Source organism: Esox lucius, chromosome 18 (assembly GCF_011004845.1).
Source record: "Esox lucius isolate fEsoLuc1 chromosome 18, fEsoLuc1.pri, whole genome shotgun sequence".
Classification (NCBI taxonomy): domain Eukaryota; kingdom Metazoa; phylum Chordata; class Actinopteri; order Esociformes; family Esocidae; genus Esox; species Esox lucius.
In genome coordinates, this window is record NC_047586.1 from 13,298,116 (window position 1) to 13,321,771 (window position 23,656).

The 23,656-nt window shown below is 40.3% G+C and overlaps 1 protein-coding gene across 4 annotated transcripts in view; it reads right to left on the reverse strand.

Moving 5' to 3' along the window:
• Positions 1–20,651, reverse strand: part of cnih3 (cornichon family AMPA receptor auxiliary protein 3) — a 43,626-nt gene extending 22,975 nt beyond the window's left edge. For 3 of the 4 annotated variants that reach the window (XM_010882663.4, XM_010882665.4, XM_010882664.4), the window contains exons 1-3: positions 20,022–20,649; positions 12,542–12,610; positions 958–1,005 (exon numbers count right to left, since the gene is read on the reverse strand). In XM_010882663.4, the coding sequence (XP_010880965.2) occupies positions 958–1,005; positions 12,542–12,610; positions 20,022–20,099 (195 nt within the window). In that variant the 5' untranslated portion in view covers positions 20,100–20,649. Of the gene's footprint in view, positions 1–957; positions 1,006–12,541; positions 12,611–20,021 lie in introns of all 4 variants that reach the window. The other variant, XM_034287980.1, reaches the window with a different exon arrangement.
• Positions 20,652–23,656: the final 3,005 nt, after the last annotated feature.

Sequence of the window (23,656 nt, forward strand, 5' to 3'; positions counted from 1 at the left end):
AGGTCACTATGTTAAAAGTGGTTAGCACTGGCTTGTGAAACTACTGTGCCTGCAGCTTCTTTACTGGACAAAAGGTACACAAATGTAATCCATGACTCTAAATAAGCTAACTTATCAAAATCTCACACTATTCCTTTAATGTTTTTTCAGACACAGTATCTATGGTACATTATGTACTGCACAAAGCCTATCTATAAAGATTAATAACTGTATTAAAAAAACAATGTCCATCTGGTTCATGCCAGCCATAGAACATAAACTGCACTAGCCAAAGTGATGAATGACCTCAGACTGAATGCCGATGATAAGAATCTATCTTTCCTTGGCTTAAGTGCAACTTTGACAGTACAGATCACAATGTCCTACTGAGCTCTCTCCAAAATTGGGTTGGCTTGTCAGGTCTAAAAATGAACTAGTTTTGGACGTATCTTACAAGTAAATACATACATATTGCTTGTGGAGAGCATGTATCTAAAAACGAATGTGGTGTCACCCTAGTATTATTGAGAATCATGGTGTGTATATTCAAAGCTACGCTGATGTTACAGCAGCTGTATATCTCTTTATCCCCATGTGATGTTAGCCAAATACCTGCATCTTTCACAATGATCCTGGCCTGTGAATCTGCTTGCCAGAGGATCTGAGGGCCTTAGAATTTATTGAAACTATTTTTATATATCTCTAGTATCTTTAGTCTCTCAGGTCCACTGTATTATAATTAATATAGCTATTTTACCATTATAATTTGTGTAATACTATTGAAAATTGTTTTGTTTTAGATTTCTCATCTTATTTTCTCACTCCCTGTTTTAAGCACCTTCAAATGCCCTTATTTGTACTACATGAAGTTTGAATGATTGAACAATGTAATCAGTTGGTGGCACTAAAATGTCTATATGACACACTATACTCACATGAAGTAATGATGAGTGAGTTCTAAAAAGAACATTTATTTACCTTTCTCAGCAGGCAGCAGATCCTCTCAATGTTCCGGAGTCGCTCTCTCTGTTGGAGCAAACAGGAAACAATAAAAAATATTAACCCTTGCATTAGAATATATAGATAGGCCGCATATCCAACTTTTTGTCTGTAGTCCATCAAACCAAAGATCCGGAATTTGTCAGCTTTTGTGCATATGCAAATACACAGATATAACTACCTGTAACTACTCCATCTGCTCTAAAATAATTTAATTGTAGGCTATAACTCAGACCTGTATGCCCATTAATGTAAACAGATGGATCACAAATAGTTAATATGGTGAATGATCCTGAATATATTTTTAATACATACATTCATCATTAAATGACCAGGTGTTTTTGCCTTTCATTAGCCTGAAGTTATACTACACTATCATATTACATATTGTTATGTAGAATATCATATTATAATCATTATGTATTCTTGTAGACATTGAGTCAACTTTGATATAACTGTACTTAATTTGCCAGAGTATGCTGTTCTCTACAAATAGACCAGAAACTGTGTGTGGAGAATAAATATGAACAGAACATAAATCAGCAAAAAAGCTTCTGGAAACCCTGAATCGTTTCATCTAGCAGACTACGGAAACACAATAGTTTCCCAAATAAGGGTGCAGAGGTAAAGAAAAGAAATGCTATTCAACACACTTCAATGAATACACGAGATACTGTAGTGAAATAAGCTGTCTAGTCATTAAGACCTGTAGTACACAACGCTTGAGCCACTAGTCTATCTGGCGCCCCACAATGAGACAGGTAGGAGACTGGCCTCCCCAGAGGAACAGGCAGACTTCATCTTCCTCTGCCTGTGTCTGTGTCTGTGGTGCTTGGGCTTTGTGGTGCCAACCCAACACTGCCTAGAGCACTTGTCTACCCCCCACTTCTTGGCCAAGCACTCCTCTCTCTACAGTGCAACCAGAAACTGGCAAGGACAACAAGGACCATATTTAGAAACACCCATGCCATGCGAGGTGAGAAGGCAAGCTCTTTTTCTTGAATGGCACACGTGAGCAGAATGGCATATGGCAATTACCCAGATATGTTTCCTAGTTTGGGCTGTGGTTGTCTCTATGCCTGTTGTGGATGGATACCTTGCCCTGAGAGTCACAGTGTAAGTCTGTATGTTTCTCCATAATACCAAGTTTACATGGTTGAGTCATGCTTGCAATGCTGTGCTATTGTGAAAAGCTAATTTAATGAACATACATATTTAATTCGTAGTTTTGAAAATCCCCTCACTAAAGAAGAACTTCATCTGATGGGATGTATAATTCATCACAGACAGCTACTGTATGCTTCTAAATAATGTAATCTGAAGTAACACAACTGTAGAAAGCAGGCAAAGCATATGTTCTTACCAAGACCACTCTAACAGATTTGCTGGCACACTATAAACATGCAGACTGGTGGCTAATCTCGATTTGAGTGTCAGATAGTTACACTGCTGTTTTTCTTATCTTACATCTCCAAACCTGAAGGGACAATCTATCCCTTATCTTACAGTAAACTTAGTAAACCTTTACATTATTCTATTTCTGAAAGTGCAGTGTGCTGATTTTTAAATGCATGACAAAGTTTTACTTTAATATTATTAACATTACATGGACTTATTTTTGCTAATGTGTCCTTGTAGATGATCCCAAATCATATTTATATTGAGTTTTTCACAGACAAAAGCGGTTTGGTTCAAAAGACCTGCAATCTGACCTAAAAATAAATAGAAGCAAGTACTGAATGCAGGAGACATAATTTAGAATTGGGTTCTGATTAAAGTTTTTATATTTACTGTATATTTACACTGATGAGCCAAAATATTATGACCACCTGTCTAATATGCTGTTGGTCCTCCGCGTGCCGCACAAACAGCGCCGACCTCCCGAGGCATGGACTCTACAAAACCCTGAAGGTGTCCTGTGGTATCTGGCACCAAGACATTTGCAGCAGATCCTTCAAGTCCTGTAAGTTGTGAGGTGGAGCTGCCATGGATCGGACTTGTTGATCCAGAACATCCCACAGATGCTCAACCGGATTGAGATCTGGGGAATTTGGAGGCCAGGGCAACACCATGAACTCTTCATCCTGTTAATCAAACCATTCAGCGTCATGCTGCTGAAAGAGGCCACTGCCATCAGGAAATACCATTGCCATGAAGGGGTGTACCTGGTCTGCGACCATGTTTAGGTTGGTGGCACGTGTCAAATTGACGTCCACCTGAATGTCCGGACCCAGGGTTTCCCGGCAGAACATTGCCCAGAGCATCACGGCTTGTCGCCTTCCCATAATGCATCCTGGCAACAGGGCACACGTAGACGGCCGTCCAAAGAAAACAGGACTCATCAGACCGGGTAACCTCCTTCCCCTGCTCCAAGGTCCGGTTCGTTGGCGCTGTTGACGGTGGGCAGGGGTCATCATGGGCACTCTGACCGGTCTGCGGCTACGCTGCCCCATACGCAGCAGGGGTGCGATGCACTGTGTGTTGTGACACATTCCTCCTGTAACCAATCATTAACATTTTCTGTGACTTATGCCCTAGTAGACCTTCTGTGGGTTCAGACCAGATGGCACAGCCTTCGTTGCCCTCGCACATCGATGAACATTGGGTGCCCAACACCACTGTTGACCGGGTGCACCCTACAAGCCCTGCTGTTTCAGAGGGGCTCTGACCCAATCGTCTGGCCATAACAATTTGGGCCTTGTCAAAGTTGCCTTTACTCCCAGTCATCCGGCCCATTTCTCCTGCATCCAACACACTGACTATGAAAACTGATTGTATGCTCACCATCCAATCTAGCCAGACCTTGACACATGCCCTTAGTAGGAGATGATCGATGTCATTCGCTTCACCTGTGGGTGGTCATAATGTTTTGACTCATCAGTGTGTATATATTAACTCAATCTGCAGGATACTTTCATGTTTCCCATTTGCATTGCCCCCTCACCCCTGTCCTTTCATGACCCAACACAGCACATCAACATGAGAAACCAACATCTATGCAAAGTTACAGTAAATTAGCCCTATTTTGGGACTGCAGCACAAAATTTGGGCAAACCTGAACTTGCCTCTTACATGTTTTTCTCTGCTATCATCTTCAGGAGCATGAACGAGGCCATGCTAATATATTCCTGTGGCAGCCATGAAGATGCCAGATAGCTGCTGACGTTTCAACGCTCATTAGCAAGCAATTAGAACGGGCTTGCTTTGAAATATTAGTCAGCGAGAATTTGCTTGACAAGCAAGTGTGCTTGGGCACTGTAAATAAGATAAACAAAAGTAAACTGAGGTTCAGGCTGAGAGGAGAGAAGAGATGTTAAGAAACTGTCAAGAGAAGATTGTTTGTCAGATTAGAAGCCCTTCAGTGTGTACCTTTACAGAGTTGACTACAGTACACAAAGTGGAAGATGTGTTCCGTCGCTTTATATTTGACCATTTGTTTCTAACTGCACATTAAACACTGGCTACCCCAGTTCCCCTAGATGAAAAGATAAGTATACTAAAGTGTCTTTTTTTCTGGTGCCTCTAGGCATTTCTGCGCTGCCGATTTGATTTGCCCGAATTAGAGGCAGCTGCCTCACGTTGTATGTACACAACAATTGCATTTATTCTCTTTTTTGCCTCTCTAAAATATGCATATTTTTTATGCCAAGACAAGCCCCATGTAAATTTAGCAGACACAGCGTATAGCATTAAAAAATATGAAAATAATATTTGTTCCATTAAATTGACGGTCATAAGATAAAGCAGAACAAGATGTTCTCATACCCAGGTTTTATTAAAAAGCAAAACATTTCCCATTGGTTCTTCATCAATACAAATCATGAAAGTGTTTATAGCGAAATACACTACCATACACAATAAAACATATAGGCTATTTGTTGGAACATTTTACATAGCCTAATGAATAACAAAATACAAAACCCAGCAAATTGTGTAGGAGTATGGTCCAGAATCTTCCCAGGGATTGCAACTAAGAAAACCATCAGCCATCTATTTTTATGTATTATAATGTAATCTGTACTCACAGTTTGAAAAAGATGGACTCTTTTCAAAGTTGCACTAACAGGGAAAGTTTTTTTTAACAACTTTGAGGAAAGCGATGAACAACTGCCAACCCCCAGATAGCAAGTAGATTCCATAGAGATTATACACATGCCTTTGTTGACAAGAAACAACCCATTTTACCCATTATTTTTGCAGTGGAAATATATATATATCAACTTCATTCAGCTATCTTACCAGCGACTGTTTTTATAATAATCAGTAAGAAATAAAAACTCATTGTGAAAAAAAGTGAATCAGTGAATAATTAAGGCTTGGTTCTCCCAATTGACCATTACAAACTATTGTTTAAAGGAGATCACCTATTTTGAGCAAAAGATCTGTCTCACTTTGTGTCCTAATCCTTACTCCTATGGATCCCCATGTGTTACCATTCACAACCATTTTCCACCTTTGAAATGAGCACAATAGACAAAAAGATGACAGTATTCTCTTCAGCTGACATATCTCTATGTCCATATCTTCAGGCAGAAGTACAGGAGTTTAAATGGGCTGGGAATTGGTAGTGCTGGAGAACCAGATTAAAGACTGTAACAGGCAGTGTAGGGACCAATGTGCCAATGTCACTAAAACATGAAGTGGCAAGCAGCTTTTGTTTGCGATTTTTTCCCCACTAATGAGAAAAGTGTGAGTCAATCTGTTGCATAAGAAGGAGGTGTGTTTTATAAACAGGTGCTGGTCATATAATTAGAATATCATCAAAAAGTTGATTTATTGCAGTAATTCCATTCAAAAAGTGAAACTTGTATAATCTATACATTCATTCCACACAGACTGATATATTTCAAGTGTTTGTTTCTTTGAATATTGTGAAAAGGTTCAATAGAGTGTGTGGCAGAGAAACCTGGTGCCACACTCTAATCAGCTAATTAACTCAAAACACCTGCAAAGGCCTTTAAATGGTCTCTCAGTCTAGTTCTGTAGGCTACACAATCATGGGAAAGCTGTCCAAAAGACGACCATTGACAACTTGCACAAGGAGGGCAAGACACAAAAGGTCATTGCTAAAGAGGCTGGCTGTTCACAGAGCTCTGTGTCCAAGCACATTAATAGCGAGGCAGAGGGAAGGAAAAGATGTGGTAGAAAAAAGTGTACAAGCAATAGGGATAACCGCACCCTGGAAAGGATTGTGAAACAAAACCCATTCAAAAATGTTGGGGAGATTCACAAAGAGTGTACTGCAGCTGGAGTCAGTGCTTCAAGAACCACCACGCACAGACATATGCAAGACATGGGTTTCAGCTGTCGTATTCCTTGTGGCAAGCCACTCCTGAACAAGAGTGGCTTGCCACACAGCGTCAGAAGCGTCTCGCCTGGGCTAAAGACAAAAAGGACTGGACAGTTGCTGAGTGTTCCAAAGTTATGTTCTCTGATGAGTACATTTTGCATTTCCTTTGGAAATCAAGGTCCCAGAGTCTGGAGGAAGAAAGGAGAGGCACAGAATCCAAGTTGCTTGAAGTCCAGTGTAAAGTTTCCACAGTCAGTGATGGTTTGGAGTGCCAGATCATCTGCTGGTGTTGGTCCACTGTTTTTTCTGAGGTCCAAGGTCAACGCAGCCGTCTACCAGGAAGTTTTAGAGCACTTCATGTTTCCTACTGCTGACCAACTTCATGGAGATGCAGATTTCATTTTCCAAAAGGACTTGACACCTGCACACAGTGCCAAAGCTACCAGTACCTGGTTTAAGGACCATGGTATCCCTATTTTTAATTGGTCAGCAAACTCGCCTGACCTTAACCCTGTAGAAAATCTATGGGGTATTGTGAAGAGGAAGATGCGATACGCCAAACCCAACAATGCAGAAGAGCTGAAGGCCACTATCAGAGCAACCTGGGCTCTCATAACACCTGAGCAGTGCCACAGACTGATCGACTCCTTGCCACGCCGCATTGCTGCAGTAATTCAGACAAAAGGAGCCCCAACTAAGTACTGAGTGCTGTACATGCTCGTACTTTTCATGTTCATTCTTTTCAGTTGGCCAACATTTCTAAAATACATTTATTTGTATTGGTCTTAAGTAATATTCAAATTTTCAGAGATAGTGAATTTAGGATTTTCATTAGTTGTCAGTTAGAATCATAAAAATGTAAAGAAATAAACACATGAAATATATCAGTCTGTGTGGAGTGAATGTATACATTATACAAGTTTCACTTTTTGAATGGAATTACTGAAATAAATAAACTTTTTGATGATATTATAATTATATGACCAGCACCTGTATGTGAATGGGAATTTGGACAGGCATCACTGCCATTTATTCCTTTTCTGACCAAGCAGAGTTGGTGGCATAACTTTTTGTATTATCTCTCAGTCAGAGGAGGAGATTATTTTTTGGGAGCCCAAAACTGCTGAATATTCTGTTGACCCAGCAGGCCTTTTCAGGAGAAGCTGGTCCCTTCGTTTTTTAGATAGATGACAGCAGGGCAAAAAGGGCAACTCTATTTAGAGCCTTTCCTTTAACCACACCCCTTCTCTGCTCTTTCTCTTTGCTTCAAGCAGTTTGGAAATGGTGGAACAAAGACAACAGTGTTGAGATGCCTGACAGAGAAATACTGTGTGCAGTCGCCAAAGAAATGCTCTACACACAGGAACAAACATCTGTCCAGGCCCTTTTACCAGCAGTCCACGGGTCATAGTTTAGTAGATTTCACCTGGGTATTAAGATCAAATCCAAATGCCTGAGTGTCAGGTGCCATTTTTCAAACGAACCATTAAGTGTGTCCTGACTTGGGTTACAAAAAAATCTAATTGGACCTGCAACCTGGTGTCAGGGGACTACGTAGACTATTTTACATTAATCTTTGACAGCCAAATTCGTAAAATATATTATATATTATCTAATATATTAGAGTAAATATCCAGAAAAAAATGTAAAAAGCAATGTTTCAACCCCAGGTGCTTCCGCTCCACAGATAGGTGCTCTACCCACTGCGAGTACTCACTGTGCGTAGTGGTGTTAAAACATCAATATGTTACAAGTGATTTTTTTCTAACCCAAACCTTAACCCTAACCTTTACCCCAGTGCTGTGATACCTAACCTTAACCCTAACCTTACCCCAGTGCTGTAATAACTAAAGTTAAAGTAACTGTAACGTTCAAATACATTTATGACATATTGTAGTGACCTTGGTAAGACCATTACTTGTCCCCCCTAAATCCATTGTCCCTGTGTGGAGGAGTAGGTAGGATGCCTGCCTTCAGAGCTGAATGTTGCTAGTTCAAAACATGGCTTGGGTGTTTTGTGCAAATTTCTGATACTTTTTCTTACCATTCGTAACTTATGACATGTTTGTCTGGCATTCGTAACATATATGTTCTAATTGCATTCGTGAAATATTATATGTTTCAATAGCATTCGTAACATATGTCACGTTTTAGCCAATTCGTAATGTAATAAATGTTTTGGAGGCGCATTGTAATGTAACCTAATGTAACATTACATATCATGAGAATTCGGGTGCCATGGATTTACATAAAATAGTCTATGTAGTCCCCTGAGTTCAGGTTGCAATGTGATGACAGGGCAAACTTAACAACCTGGCCACATTGTATTAGCAATTGTCATTGTCAAAATGTCACCTATGTAAAATGTCCTGGGTGTCAGAGCAACCAATCAATTAACTATCCCTAGCTGATTCCAATAAGCAACAGAGGCTACTGGGAAATAAAGGACTGAGCGCTGCAGGGAATAAAGCACTAAAGCATAATTTATTCTCATCAGGCTCTGCACTGCTGTCGTCTGAGTCTCTGCGTTAACATTGATGGGGAAAAATGAATCTGGGCCTGAAAGACACATTTATGACTCTATGACTCACCTTAACATAACATCTGAACCATTATGACTGACCTCAATCATACCACCTAACCCTAAATCTAATCACAAACCTAAAACTAAACCCAATTGTAACACTAACCTCAATTTTAAGTTTTACCCTAAACCTAACCCCCAAGCCACAAATAGTATTTTCTTGGCAGGGACATGAAATTGTCAGGTTGCACTTTTTTCATGGGACATGTATTGTTAAACCAGGATCACGCACAAACTTGTGCACCAGAAACAGACACACCTCCAAACTGTTCTTGAACACACACCCTCTAGCAATACATTTCTTTCAGGCATCCGTTGGCACTACTTCCTTTTGTAGCCCAAATGATAATAGGATCTGTCGTCTTATCTGTGCCTGCAGCCCCAGGACCACAGAGACTCACAGACGTGTGTTGAAGTCGATGTTTGTTTGTTGTGCATACTGTAGGTTTGCGTGAAACGTGTGCGTCTGTGTGCGTCTGTGTGGATTCCCACTGCGGTTCCTTCAGGATGAGCCCTGACTCGCAGAAAGACCCCTGGGAGGGGGAGGATGACAGTCAGGCACTAATTATCCTGCTCCCTGGGTGTGAGGGTAAGGTGGCAGAGGTGGCAAGCATGGCAGGGGAGTAGGGTGGTCCTCAGGGAGGAAGTCATACATCTCCAATAACCCCCGGAGGGAGAGTAGGAGGCAGGCTGGTATGCACATCACAGCTGAAGGGGACAGATAGAGTCCCGGGGCCTTAGGACAGAGGGGCATGTGCCCCCTGAGATCTGACTTCTTTTCAGATGTCATATTCATTATTACCTACTGGGTGGTTTGGGTCCTGAATGCTGAATGGCTAAAAGCCAAAGGCATGACATCATGTAACTTTTTTGCTCTTCTAATTGTGTTAGTAACTGTATCATGCAGGCAAGAGTCGGGCCCTTCACAGTCAGTGTCTGCCACACAGGACATCACTGCCATGAATCTTTTGAGTCTCTAAAAGATTCAAAAAGTGCTTTGACATTTTAAGCCAAACAAGTAAATAGTGTCACCCAGAATTATTTGAGCCTTAGCAAAGATTGGCAAATGAGGCTATGAACAATTATTGCTGTCCTACACTCAAAATATGAGAGAATCCAAATGAGGTAAACGTGTTCAAAGAAAAAAAAAGTATTCTGCCAATCCAACATCACTGAGTCTTTGCCCATAGAGCTTGATGAAAAATTAGAACACATCTGAGACCGATCATCCACGCAAAACCTCTCAAGATTGTTTTGAGACCTTGGTCCTCACTTGTGGATTCTCCTCTTCAGGTCATCCCACGTTTTCGATGGGGTTTCGGTCAAGGGACTGGCTTGGCTATTCCAAAACTTTGATAGATGAGGTCGGTGACCAGTGTTTGTGTGGAACTGGTTGCATGCTTTGGATCATTACTGATGGATGTTTCAAAGATGAAAACGTTTGAGGATCCTGGCACTGATATATACAGATATGGCTTTAGAACCTCCAGGTACTTTACAGAGAAAATGACACCATGTATCCAATCAAGGTATCCAGGGTATTTGGAAGCCAAACAGCACCCCAAGATGACTAAGTAGGTTTTCTTCTGCATGACTATACATCTTTAAAAAAAAAAAAGTTTGTGGCCAGAAAGCTTTATCCAGCCTGGAGCAAGGCAAAAAAAGAAATAATATTGGATGCGTGGATCAAACTGAAAGCTGGACTCCCCAAAAATGTTACAGTGGCTTTTTTGGTTTGAGAAATGACCACAAAGCCACACAAAGTAACTGCTTTTAGACATGACTAAGTGCAATGGGTTCCCTACATGTTTTATTCTGACAGTATATTGACAGCACACTGGGGTATACAATGCAAGTCAAAGTCACCTCTAAACAATGTTTTCACAGGGCACTTAAATTGCTCAAATTATTCTTGTCTATTCTGGAGTCAGAGGGAATAACAATCAAGAAACCCCTGAAGGGATTCAAGGAGCAGAACCTGTCCTTTATCAACCCCTAGTGTTCCATTTCCTCACAGATGAAGTGGTCATCATTAATACTAAGTGTGTGCCTGAAATAGCACTACATGGCACACTTATTGTACAGTATTAGAGGCCATTTATTATTATGGTTAAAAACTATAAATTTACATTGTAGAATTGTATTGCTGGTCTGACCTTTTTTGAACAGCAACTACTACAGCTACTGTAAAATAAATGCATTGTAATTAATACAAATATTACAAATAGGTTATTTCTCATCAAAAGTGCTTATTTAGCAGCATGAAGTTAAATGAAAGAATTTGTTTTATTTCAACTGGATATAACAGAATGAAATTAAAGTGTGCAGTTCGGAAAAATAGATATGAAATTTCTTCAGAAAACGTACATTTACAAAGATAAAATATGTTTGCTGAAAGTCATGTCAAGAGCGAATAAAGAACGACATTGTGAGCATACAGTGGGGAGAACAAGTATTTGATACACAGTCGATTTTGCAGGTTTTCCCAGTTACAAAGTATGTAGAAGTCTGTAATTTTTATCATAGGTACTCTTCAGTGACGGAATCTAAAACAAAAATCCAGAAAATCACATGAATTTGCATTTTATTGCATGACATATTTGATACATAAGAGAACTTAATATTTGGTACAGTTTGCAATTACAGAGATCATACGTTTCCTGTAGTTCTTGACAAGGTTGGCACACACTGCAGCAGGGATTTTGGCCCACTCCTCCATACACTCCAGGACCTTGAGATGCTTCTTACAGAGCCACTCCTTAGTTGCCCTGGCTGTGTATTTCGGGTCGTTGTCATGCTGGATGACCCAGCCACGACCCATCTTCAATGCTCTTACTGAGGGAAGGAGGATGTTGGCCAATACATGGCCCCATCCATCCTCCCTTCAATACGGTCCAGTCATCCTGTCCCCTTTGCAGAAAAGCATCCTCAAAGAATGATGTTTCCACCTCCATGCTTCACGGTTGGGATGGTGTTCTTGGGGTTGTACTCTGTCCTTCTTCTTCCTCCAAACACGGCGAGTGGAGTTTGTCTCATCAGACCACATTACCATCTCCCATTCCTCCTCTGGATCATCCAGATGGTCATTGACAAACATCAGACGGGCCTGGACATGCACTGGCTTGATCAGGGGGACCTTGCGTGCACTGCAGGATTTTAATCCATGATGGCGTAGTGTGTTACTAATGGTTTTCGTTGAGACTGTGGTCCCAGCTCTCTTCAGGTCATTGATCAAGTCCTGCCGTGTAGTTCTGGGCTGATCCCTCACCTTCCTCATGATCATTGATGCCCCATGAGATGAGATCTTGCATGGAGCCCCAGACCGAGGGAGATTGACCGTCATCTTGAACTTCTTCCATTTTCGAATAATTGCGCCAACAGTTGTTGCCTTCTCACCAAGCTACTTGCCTACTGTCCTGTAGCCCATCCCAGCCTTGTGCAGGTCTACAATTTGGTCAACCGGCTCTCACAGTTGAAGTGTACGTATGATAAAAATGACAGACCTCTACATGGTTTGTAAGTAGGAAAACCTGCAAAATCGGCAGTGTATCAAATTCTTGTTCTCCCCACTGTGTATGTTAACACTGCCCCACCACTTCCCTTGTGGGAATCAAATCACACAGACACACGCAACACATCATTTGTCAAAAACATCCCACACACACAACACAGTAGATAAACATACGTACCGCATGGAGTGGATTGCCCTGATCGATGGGGACCTTAAAGTCTGCCTGCAGCTCATCAAAAGCTGTTATCTGAGAGAGAGAGAGAGAGAAACAATAATTGTTTTAGATCTCGGTCTGCATCAGTGTTTATCAGTCAGTGGCTGTATCATTAACTTTAGCTGTGTAACTCGCTGTGGCTGTTTTGAGGGTTGTTACTGTGTCGTGACTCTAGCTGTGTCTCTGGCTCTAGCTGTGTCGTGGCTTGCTGTTTCCTGTCTAGCTTTGTTGTGGCTCTAGCTGTGTCGTGGCTAGCTTTGTCGTGGCTCTAGTTGTGTCGTTGCTAGCTTTGTCGTGGCTAGCTTTGTCGTGGTTCTAGCTGTGTCGTAGCTCTAGCTGTGTCATGGCTAGCTTTGTCGTGGCTCTAGCTGTGTCGTGGCTCAAGCTGTGTCGTGGCTCTAGCTCTGGTTGTATACAGTGGTTGTATAGGAAGAGTTATAGAAGGAGTTAGCACAACAATCATAGGATAGCAGGACAAAAGTAGCAAGGCTAGTAATTGCATAGGCGAGTATTGTCCTATAGAGAAAGCTTTGATTATATGTTTGTTCCCTGGCCAAACAGAGGCACAGGAGAGAGTTAATGTGTTTGTATCTAAATCCCCAGGGTCACGTGTGCATTTCTATGGCAAATGTCTGTGTGTTTGTGTGTCTGTGTGTCTGTGTGTGTGTGTGTGTGTGTGTGTGTGTAGTGGAGAGGATTTACTTGTGTGTGTGTGTTTTGGAGGGGATTTACTTGACACAGGACTGGAATAGCAGCTTGAAGCTGGACTAGGTTATTTCCCTTGGTAGACAGATACATACTGTGGTGATTCCAGCAGGCTCTACTGTATGTTTTTGATGTCCCCTGGAATCTTCATGTGCCGACTGTTTCTAAATACATTGGGCAGTCTTGTGTACTGTGGGGATGAAATATTCTGCACATAGAATATGCTTACCATCCTCACCGCATGATAACATCCTGTCTCTGCATGGTTGGCATCATGCAGTTGTAGAAGTTTTCAATAAGTATTTGAACTAAATGTTTGCTAAACTTTTACAGTGATTCATTTTGCTCATTGGGTGTGAATGTCCATTCATTAACATGTTTGGCTGGACATTTTGGTCAACCGATTCTCTATCTAGAACAATTTCAACTTTGATTTTAGTCTTAGGATTGTCCCGATACTGGAATCGGTTTTGCTGCAAAGAAGCTGCTGTTGCAGAGGATTCAACCTTTATTATTATTTTTAAAAACAATATTACATTACATAATAACACCTTACTTTGAGAGATAGCGTAACACAGGTTTACAAGCCATATCAAGTGTGCTTGGCACATTCTGCAGCCTTACTGTTGTTGCCCATTGCATTAAATTATTTAATGGTCGACTGACAACTTAACTGCTGCTGTCTGTTTCTTTAAACATGGTCCCTGCATTACACCACTGCTATTCTGCATTAGGCATTCATATAAAAATGAATAAATAAAAAATAACACCACAAAAGATATTGAGAAAATCAATTCAGATGACGAAGTATACAAGTTTTGTGTTAATAATTGAGAAGTAAGAGGTAAGTAACCATTATTCATGGTTTTGTCAACCCTAAGCAGAATACCATTGATTAATGGAGCACACAAGTCAAGGATGTGGGATAGGGTTGCTTTGGCTTGGTGCAATAGTGGTAAGGCACCTGTTTGTTCAATCATGTTTGGTGTCCTGGCAATGTGCTCTCTTCCAGTGTGTATGTGCCGGCGAACACTTCTTGGTTAACTTAGTGAGCAGTGTGATAAGAAAAAGGAGATATGCCAAATTGGAGAGGTGCGGTGCGCTGCCATATTCACTGCCGTGGGAAGGAAGGGTTTATCCCCAGATGAGATTCTGAAATAATGTTTTTGAGTTTGATCTAGCTGCCTTTCAATTACTGGCTCAATGTTCCTAAATGCTATGCTATAAACTGCCCTTTTCCAGGTAAATTATTTAACTAGCCAGCAAGCTAGCTAACATAGCTAAAGTTATTACAAATTGGTTACTATAACTATAGCCAAATATAGTTTTTTATTCTCGATTATGCTAGCTGGCTAACACACTGAATGAAACAAGCTGTCCTCATACACTATGAACATATTTTTCCAATTGTCAATAAAAGAAGGTGCCTGTCGCACCAAAAAATTTGCTTTTAGTAGTCTGATTGCCAGATCTGAATACAATAGAGCTTTTGTGAGCTTAGGCACCAATTTTCAATGCAATCTTTGTATTCTGATAACAGAAGTTGAATGTAAATGGCAAGCGGAGACCCAGCCAAAAGAAAAGACTGCAAAGGCAATCATGGACAGGTCCTTAGTCTGGTCTTCAAACCTTCACTGCTGGCAGATGTCCCGACTCAACAGACTGAACTGAATACCAACTAAATGCCTGTGCCCAGTAAAAGCATTTGGAAAGCTTACAAATGGACAGGAGATTGTCCATTTGGGGTTTGCTGTTGTTTTTTGACGTGGCAGGAGAATGCAGCAGCTGCACTCAAACAGGAAAAATTACTTTGTTTTCATTTATTTAATTATGTCTCTTGAAGCTTCCTGTCCAAAATGTTGAAATACTATTTGCTCCATAAGTGAGGAGGAACTGATCCTTTGTAGGTCTATCCAAAGACCAGCATGGCAAGAAAAATGTTGTTTTTACCCCCAGCTCAGAACAACAAAATAAACGGGCTTTAAAATCATAAGAAAATCCTATACCGTATACAGGACAATACATACAGTGAGAAACATAACTGATGGTCACATCAATAGATGTACAGCCGATGTGTGTTTTTCACAGGTGGGGCTATGGAGTATTGGCCAATGCATGCTGCAGCCTATGTCATGAACATGAGCGCAAATGCCAACATGGCTAGAACATGAAACTAAGGACATTACAATGTTTACCTTGACCAACACATAATGTCAAATCTACACATTTAACAGTGTAAAGATTCTTTAACAGGGGAGTCAATTCTATAGCAATCCACAATACTAGATTGCATTAAAACACCCAGACAGAATCCATGACTCCTTCAGTTTCCTTCCTTATACACAGCAGTGTAGAGCAAGTAGGGTTGCAAAAATCCTTCCAACAAAGATTTCTAGAGGGAATTTGTTAAAAGTCCCAACGCAGCCCTAACTGTAACTGCCATCCACTAAAAGCTTCAGAAACACATAACAGCCACAATGTGAGTAGAATGTGTTAACATATGCTGTCTTTGCCAAGGGGGCCATACATACAGTATGGGCACAGTTTTTTTTTCTCATTGGATCCACTGGAGCTGTTCATGGGTGTGTTAATGAGACTCATAATATGTTAAGAGCAATGTTGTTGGTGAGTGTGAACCTTAGCGGAATACAGGACAACACAGTTCACTTTTGTATGTTACCTAAACAGAGTGGCTGAAGATTGGTATTTTGGGAGTTTCTATAGTCTGTCAAACCCAAAATCCAGAGCTTGGCGAAGTTTTCGCACATATACGAATCAAGTTCATCAACCACGCCACTCTGCACAATATTATACCCACGTAGGCAGTTAAACTACAGTTTGCAAACACAATCTCAGCGGCTGTGAGACATGTTTACTGTTGCCTGAATCAAAATTCCTGTATTCTCGTATTTCCTTGAATTTAAACCAATTGAGCACAGATGATTACTAGCCAAATTGATCCTGGATGGATATTTAAAATGTTATCATTCACGATTCAGTGAGATGGTGTTTTTGTGTTACAGTACCCTAACATTATATTGTGCTATAATATTAAGTCATATCATGAAGCATAGAATATGATCATTATGTGACAATCATTATGTGGTAGTGATTCAGCTGATCTATGAAAGGAGCAAAAACTATGTGTTGAGATTAAAACACTAGGACAGAACAAGATCCTCACAAATGGATCCTTTCCAAACAAAATATGCTGAAAAAGTTCTCTCTCCTGACAGCCCAATTACAATGCCCTGCAATCTATAACAATAAAATCCCAGAGAAATACTATAACCAGGATTTCATTATGGATTACTGGCCATTACACCCATGAGCTACCTTTTGAATTAATTAGATATACACTGTGTCCATTACAAAATAGCTTTCGCTGGATAGGGGTAAGATTTTAGAGTTTTTCGTATGCCAGCTTGTCTTTGTCACTGAAACTTGTGTAGTTAAACATAGAAAAAAATCAGCTATAGATATTGCATTTCAGAGACCACCAAAGCCCAGAAGCCGGAGTAACGTACAGTAAGGAAATAGGAAAAAACTAAAAAGTCACTGAGACTGAAAGAGTGATTTCATGTAGGGCAGCCAAACGGCCCAAATTCTCCAGACACTGTAGTGTCTAATAGTGTTTTCATTAGTCAGCCCCAATACAGTATAGTGAATGTCCTGTGAAAGATGAGAATACCTGTAAACAGGCAGTGATTAATCACAAGACACTTTCTTTCTGAGTATCTATCTCTATGGGTGAGACAGTTTAAAGATGAAACAGACAGAGGAATATAGGTCATATTAGGTTAGGGAAGTCAAAGCCAGGCAGGACATGTTACCCATGACAGGTCCACTTAAAAACAAGCACTACTGTAATAAACCTGTCCAGTATTGGGATAAGATAATGCGCAGGATCATTAGATGAAAGACAGTTAATAAAATGGTTCTTTGCTGTAGCATGTATGGGCTAATTTCATTTTCATTGTGTATATGGATCATGTCTTAAAACTACTTGGATGATGTCTGGATGAAGCCATGCATTTCACTATGCATGTGTGCCATCCTACCAAAGCGATTTCATAAAAAGCTGTTCTCATTATGCAGAGTTAAGTACTGTAGCTTTTATCACAGCTTAGCGTCTGTTTTTGAATGAGAATGAAAGATCTGGAAATATATCCAGCCTGCCATCACAACCATTGGGGTTCCCATAAGTCTCTATTTTGTTGGAACAAGACCACGTTTATGGGTATAGACCAAGTTTATGGGTATAATCAGGTATGGAATTGGGGTTAGGGTTAGGTTTTGGCATTACAAATTTGGTTTAGATATAAGGACTGGGTTTAGCCTAAGCATACATTTTAGGATATAAAAGTTTATGTCAAGGTTAGGTTGAGGGTTAGAAGAAGTCCTACATTTTGGGTTACGGGCTACGACAGAGGGAAGATAATATTTTTTAGGATACTAAATTTCTCATCTTCTATTTGAAAGTAGTTCTGTTGCGTGTGTGTAAATGACCACATTATAATAAACACTGATCAGCCATAACATTATGACCACATGCTTAATATTGTGTAGGTCACCCTTTTGCCGCCAAAACCACCCTGACATGTTGGCAGCAGATCCTTTAAGTCCTGTAAGTTGCAAGGTGGGGCCTCCATGGATCGGACTTGTTTGTCCAGCACATCCCACAGATGCTCGATTGGATTGAGATCTGGGGAATTTGGAGGCCAAGTCAACACCTTGAAATCATTGTTGTGTTGTTCAAACCATTCCTGAACCATTTTTTGCTTTGTGGCAGGGTGCATTATCCTGCTGAAAGAGGCCAATGCCATCATGGAAAACCGTTGCCATGAAAGGGTGCACATGGTCTGAAACAATGCTTAGGTAGGTGGTAAGTGTCAAAGTAACATCCACATGAACGGCAGGACACAAGGTTTCCCAGCAGAACATTGCCCAAAGCATCTCACTGCCTTCACCAGTTTGCTTCCTTCCCATAATGCATCCTGGTGCCATGTGTTCTCCAGGTATGTGACGCACACACACCCGGCCATCCACGTGATGTAAAAGGAAACATGATTCATCAGACCAGGCCACCTTCTTCCATTGCTCCGTGGTCCAGTTCTGATGCTCACGTGCCCATTGTAGGCACTTTCGGCCGTGGACAGGGGTCAGCATGGGCACCGTAACTGGTCTGTGGCTAAGCAGCCACTTGTGCAACCAACGATGATGCACTGTGTGTTCTAACACCTTTCTGTCAGTACCACCATGAACATTTTCAGCAATTTGAGCTACAGAAGCTTGTCTGTTGGATCGGACCACACAGGCCAGCCTTTGGTCCCCCTGTGCATCAATGAGCCTTGGCCGCCCATGACCCTGTCGGTGGTTAACCACTTTTCCTTCCTTGGACCACTTTTGATAGGTACTGACCACTGCAGACCAGGAACACACACATAGTAGAAGTTGCTTTGATTGTTCTTAGCCTCACTAGTAAGTCGCTTTAGATGAAACAAAGCATTTGCTAAATCACTTAAAGTAAATGAATTTTTTTTATATTTTACTTGATATTAAGTTGATTTAAAAGAACATTATATAATTTTCATAACATTTAGCATATAACAAAGCATCAGATTATTATGATTTTAAATAAATTGTACATTTCAATACACCAGAACATTTGTGCAGAAATTATGTTAGAAGAAAAAGGTAGGCCACAGTTATATTTAAAGAAGAGTTAAACGAAAGCAAGAGAGGGGATATTACAGAGAAAAGACCCAGTCATTTCAAAATGTTTCTGTAATAAATGTGAAAATCTAAGAGGATAAGGAGAGGTTTTACATAGAAGTGAACGGGGCTTTGTGTGTGCGAACATTACATGAATTTGGGAGTTGGGGATAGGGGGGCCTCCAAAGACACTTGTGCCCAGGGGCCTCATAGAATGTCCACTGCTCTGTCTCCTATAATTGCTTGAGCTCTCTGTAGTGAACCTGATGCTCTATGTCAGTCTCAGGTCTGTTGCTATGCAAAGACACGCTGGGGCCCAAGGGGTGTGATGTGCAACCAGACCTATATCTGTTACATAAAGCTCCACAGGAGGGCGCAAGGACTTGCAGAGTAAATAATTCGATTATAAAAATATTGTAATGCGTTGTTATTTGGGTGTCTGTGTTGCAGGGACTCACAGCCCGTTTGAACGAAGAAAATATAACCCAGATAAAAGTGTGTGTGGAGAAAATTAGTCTTAGTCGGTCAGAATAGCGTTTCCAACGTCACTGACAGATGTCCCAGTAGTTGCAGAGTGGTGCGTAATGCCTGAGTCAGATAAAGAATTGCAACATCTTCTGCAATAACAAAATAAATACAAAATACGACCATGTAGAAGAATGACGCGAATATACAAGCCAAGAATGCTGTTCGTGTAAATGTCCAAGATACAGGTACACACTTTAATCTAAACTGGATATTTTTCATCTTCTCACCGAGCTGGTGGCATCAGCAAAGGGTAATCATAATACAATTGAAATAAAAATAAAAGGTTGAGCTTTCAAATTGGACATCTGAATACATCAAATACTGTATTAAAATTCTCTTCAAGCAAATAGAATATGAGCATGCACAGTATTACACTAGACTATTACACACCCATTCCGGGATCTTGTCCATAACCATTAACATTCCGAAACAAAAAGCTAAATATATCATAAAAACTCAAGCACCAACAAAAATAAGTAATGAAAACCTCACTTACATGCCATATCGCAAAGAAGATCAGGGAAGCACAGAGGACCAGCGACAGCATATAACAGAAGGCAGCGAAAGTGAACATAATTGAATAACACGAGAAATATCTCCCAAAAGAGGACTCGGTTGAATTACATTCAAACCCCAAAAATCATTAGGTTGCCATGGTTTGCCGAGGTGATAAGGACATCACTTTGCTCTGAATATTTGCAACAAATTGTTGCGGAACGGGTCTAACCAAATCGGTCTTACTTTGAAGTCCAAACGTGTTGCCGCTCAATTTCCTAACTGAAAATTAGACTAGGACTTGACATAATAACAACGTGACATTTCAGTGCAGAGATTGTTACACAATAGAACATAATTTAAATCATAAGTCCAAACGATGTCACGAAATGGGTAATCAAGATATCAAAATTAGCCTATGCGCAAAAACATCCCGGATAGGAAGGACACAATCGGCAGGCAAAGGTAATCCATAGTAAAGCGACCAGAGAATCTGGTTGGCTACCATGCGATTGTGTTAAAATAAGCGCTGTGCAACACTCCTGGCACTACACGTAATAAACGGCATCTTCATACCACAGTTAACCTATAGCCCCACCACACCGAAGGCGCAGACACTGGCGCCCCAACAGGTGGATTTAAAGGGATATTTCTTGTATGTGCACGTTACACCTACTTTTACACCCACATTTAGTATTGAAGGATTAACCAGAGAGCTTCTTTGACTGGTATGGGTGTGTGCCATACTAGTGGTATTGTAGTGACTCACCAAAAACATCCACACAGGAAACTCAAAGGCCATGTCCCTGCGGTCTATAAACGCGTGTCAGTATCAGAATTCATTCCTAAATCTCCTGTCGAGAATACACGTCTGTTAGTCGATAACGAACTGTATTACTGAACAAATCAAAACGTAGATTTAACGAAGAAAACGGTACTCTATTAAAATTACAAATTACATATTTGTTAAACAAAGCCTCATGTATGGCATATTGGATTGTGTACAATATGAAATTTTTATTATTTTCTACTGCTTTTGCTATTGTTTCTTATTCATACAGACTTTATTTTCGTTTTCAAAACAAAAAAGCTAAACAGGAAGGATCCCTTCAGTGTTCAAGCCTTCCCAATTCCCATTCGAAAGCACATGATTTTTATGATTCTAAAGTTTAAGCAACAATGCCCATATACACGCAAGTTATTGTTTTTAAGCAAGAAAATCTAAAAAAGATTATCCCAAGTAATAATACATACATTAACACGGACTAGGTTTAAAAATCAATCCATGCCTGAAGTAAGATGCAGTCCATAATTAAAATGGTAGACTGTCTGCGATGACTTGTTTTGTGATATAGCGTGAAATGTGTTTTGTATGAACTCTGCCAAACCTAAGACTAAAGAACATCAGTTTACAATTGGCTATACAGTATACAGTAAAACATTTAGTTTCGCAAATAGTTTGTGGGCTTTGTTGATATGTTTGCGCCATCTAGTGACTTAAGCTACCTTATAAACAGTCTGGGGGAAAAAACTGAAAGAAATGAAACATGCAAATAGTTTGTGGGCTTTGTTGATATGTTGGCGCCATCTAGTGACTTAAGCTACCTTATAAACAGTCTGGGGGAAAAAAACAGAAAGAAATGAAACATGCCCCAAGAAATGCCCCCAGAGAGGTAACTTGTGACCATAGAAAATTATAGAGGCGTCTATAATGGACAATTGTATATGGACACGGCTTCCACCATTTTGAACAGTCTTGTTGACTTGTACTACTTGACTATTTAAAAATTCTGATCTCAATGTTTCTGCCCACTGGTGCTCACTGAGGCCATACTTGTGGATTCATAGATATGTTTCCTCTATCTACTGTAGTCTATGCACGACTAATTGGTTATAAAACCTCATGTAACTTCTGCAGCTGTATTTGTAATTGTGATTTAGGTATTTTAAAGTAACAGTCATTTTCCATGTGGTGTATCCGTTATTTCGTCTACCCCGTGGATCGTTCAGAAAATGACACAGTCTGGAGGCATCCATGCCAGTTTTCCTGGAGTGGGTGCAAACCAACTTGTCTGCATGGTTCTTTAACCTGCCCAGACAAAAGCAATCCAACGGAGGCTTCCAAAAACCTTTGTACAAATGTGGATAACCTTAAACAATCAAAATGCACAGGTAGGTACAGTTTATGCTATTAAATTTGGCCAATGACTCAGTTACGGACTAAACTTACTTTTACGAGTTAGGACGTAGAGCTCCGGAAAAAATGAAGACACCACAGCACCTTTTCTTTAATTTCAAAAAAGTTGAAAAGGAACGTTTTCAGAGTGGAACAGAAGCGTTCAATTTGCGGTGGTCTCTTAATTTTAACCCTTCTGTTCCTCACTCAAAACCGCAGATAGGAAAGAAAAAGGTGCAGTGGCCTCTTCATTTTTTCCGGAGCTGTAGGTGCCATTTCAAAGTTAGGTAATGCATGAACAATTTTTTCACTTGTTATGTCATTCAAATGGGATGGATAGGTACGTCTAGTCAGCTATCTGACTAGACGTTAGCAAGCAAGGCACATATCCAATGGATGCCTCCACTGGTTTAGTTAGTCACTTTCACTCAGATAATATACTGTGGACAGATATGAACTGTACTGTACATCTGTCATGAGACATGCAGAACCGGCGGCAATAGAAGAGGCTGAATGACTGAGCATACTAATCAAGTGAGGAAGCAAAGATCACTACGAATTTCAATAAGCCTGTAATATGCCATTTAAAAAAGTTCCAATCAGTGATTCTTCGACAAACAATGAGCTCCTTCTCAATCCGTCAAATCCGTGAAGACTTGACTTCTTGGCCACATTGATATCTAGCATGGCGAAGCACACAGCGTTCTAAAAAGATTATTATAGCTAAAACAAACAAAAAATTGAACGATCACTACAACTGCTTTGTTAAGTAGCTTCACCTCGTCCCCAGACCTTTCCTTGCTGCGCGCAATAACAGGTGAAAGAGTTATAGGTGTAGGCATGATTGTGTTCTTAACAACAACAAAAAACACGGAGACCTATCATGTCCCAATGCTTGTAAAGTAGCCTGAAGATAGATTCTACAGGGTGTTTTACAGGCAGAGTTGCGGAGTAACGGATTACAAAAATGTTGTAATCGGATTACAGATACTTTTTAAAATAAGAATGATTACTTTTGGATTAATTGAAAAAGAATAGTTGCGCGAAAAAAACAAGTGCGCGAAATAATTATGACACTTTGCCTGTTAGGTTTTTTAAAACATCTTTATTGGAACCAAAATACCAATCCTCGTTGTCAACGCGCCTCGTTGTTGTGTGTGATCATCATGCGGGCAAATGTGGCTGCGCATAGCCAGATTAGTGACTTTTGAAGCCTATTTTTAATTGGTAAAAACAAATTGTATCTATGATTAGAAACCTACCCATATAAAATGTGATTTAGTTTTCCACTCGACGGATCTTTCTCCGAACAATGATCCTTAAGCTATGCATAGTTTGTTATAAAGCCCAAAGTTTGTTTATTTAATTAATCACACTTTTCATAACTTTGCCAAATAAATTGTTCCTAATGGGGGACTGAAAGGACCAGTAAGTAGTTATTTGGACCAGATTCACTGTCT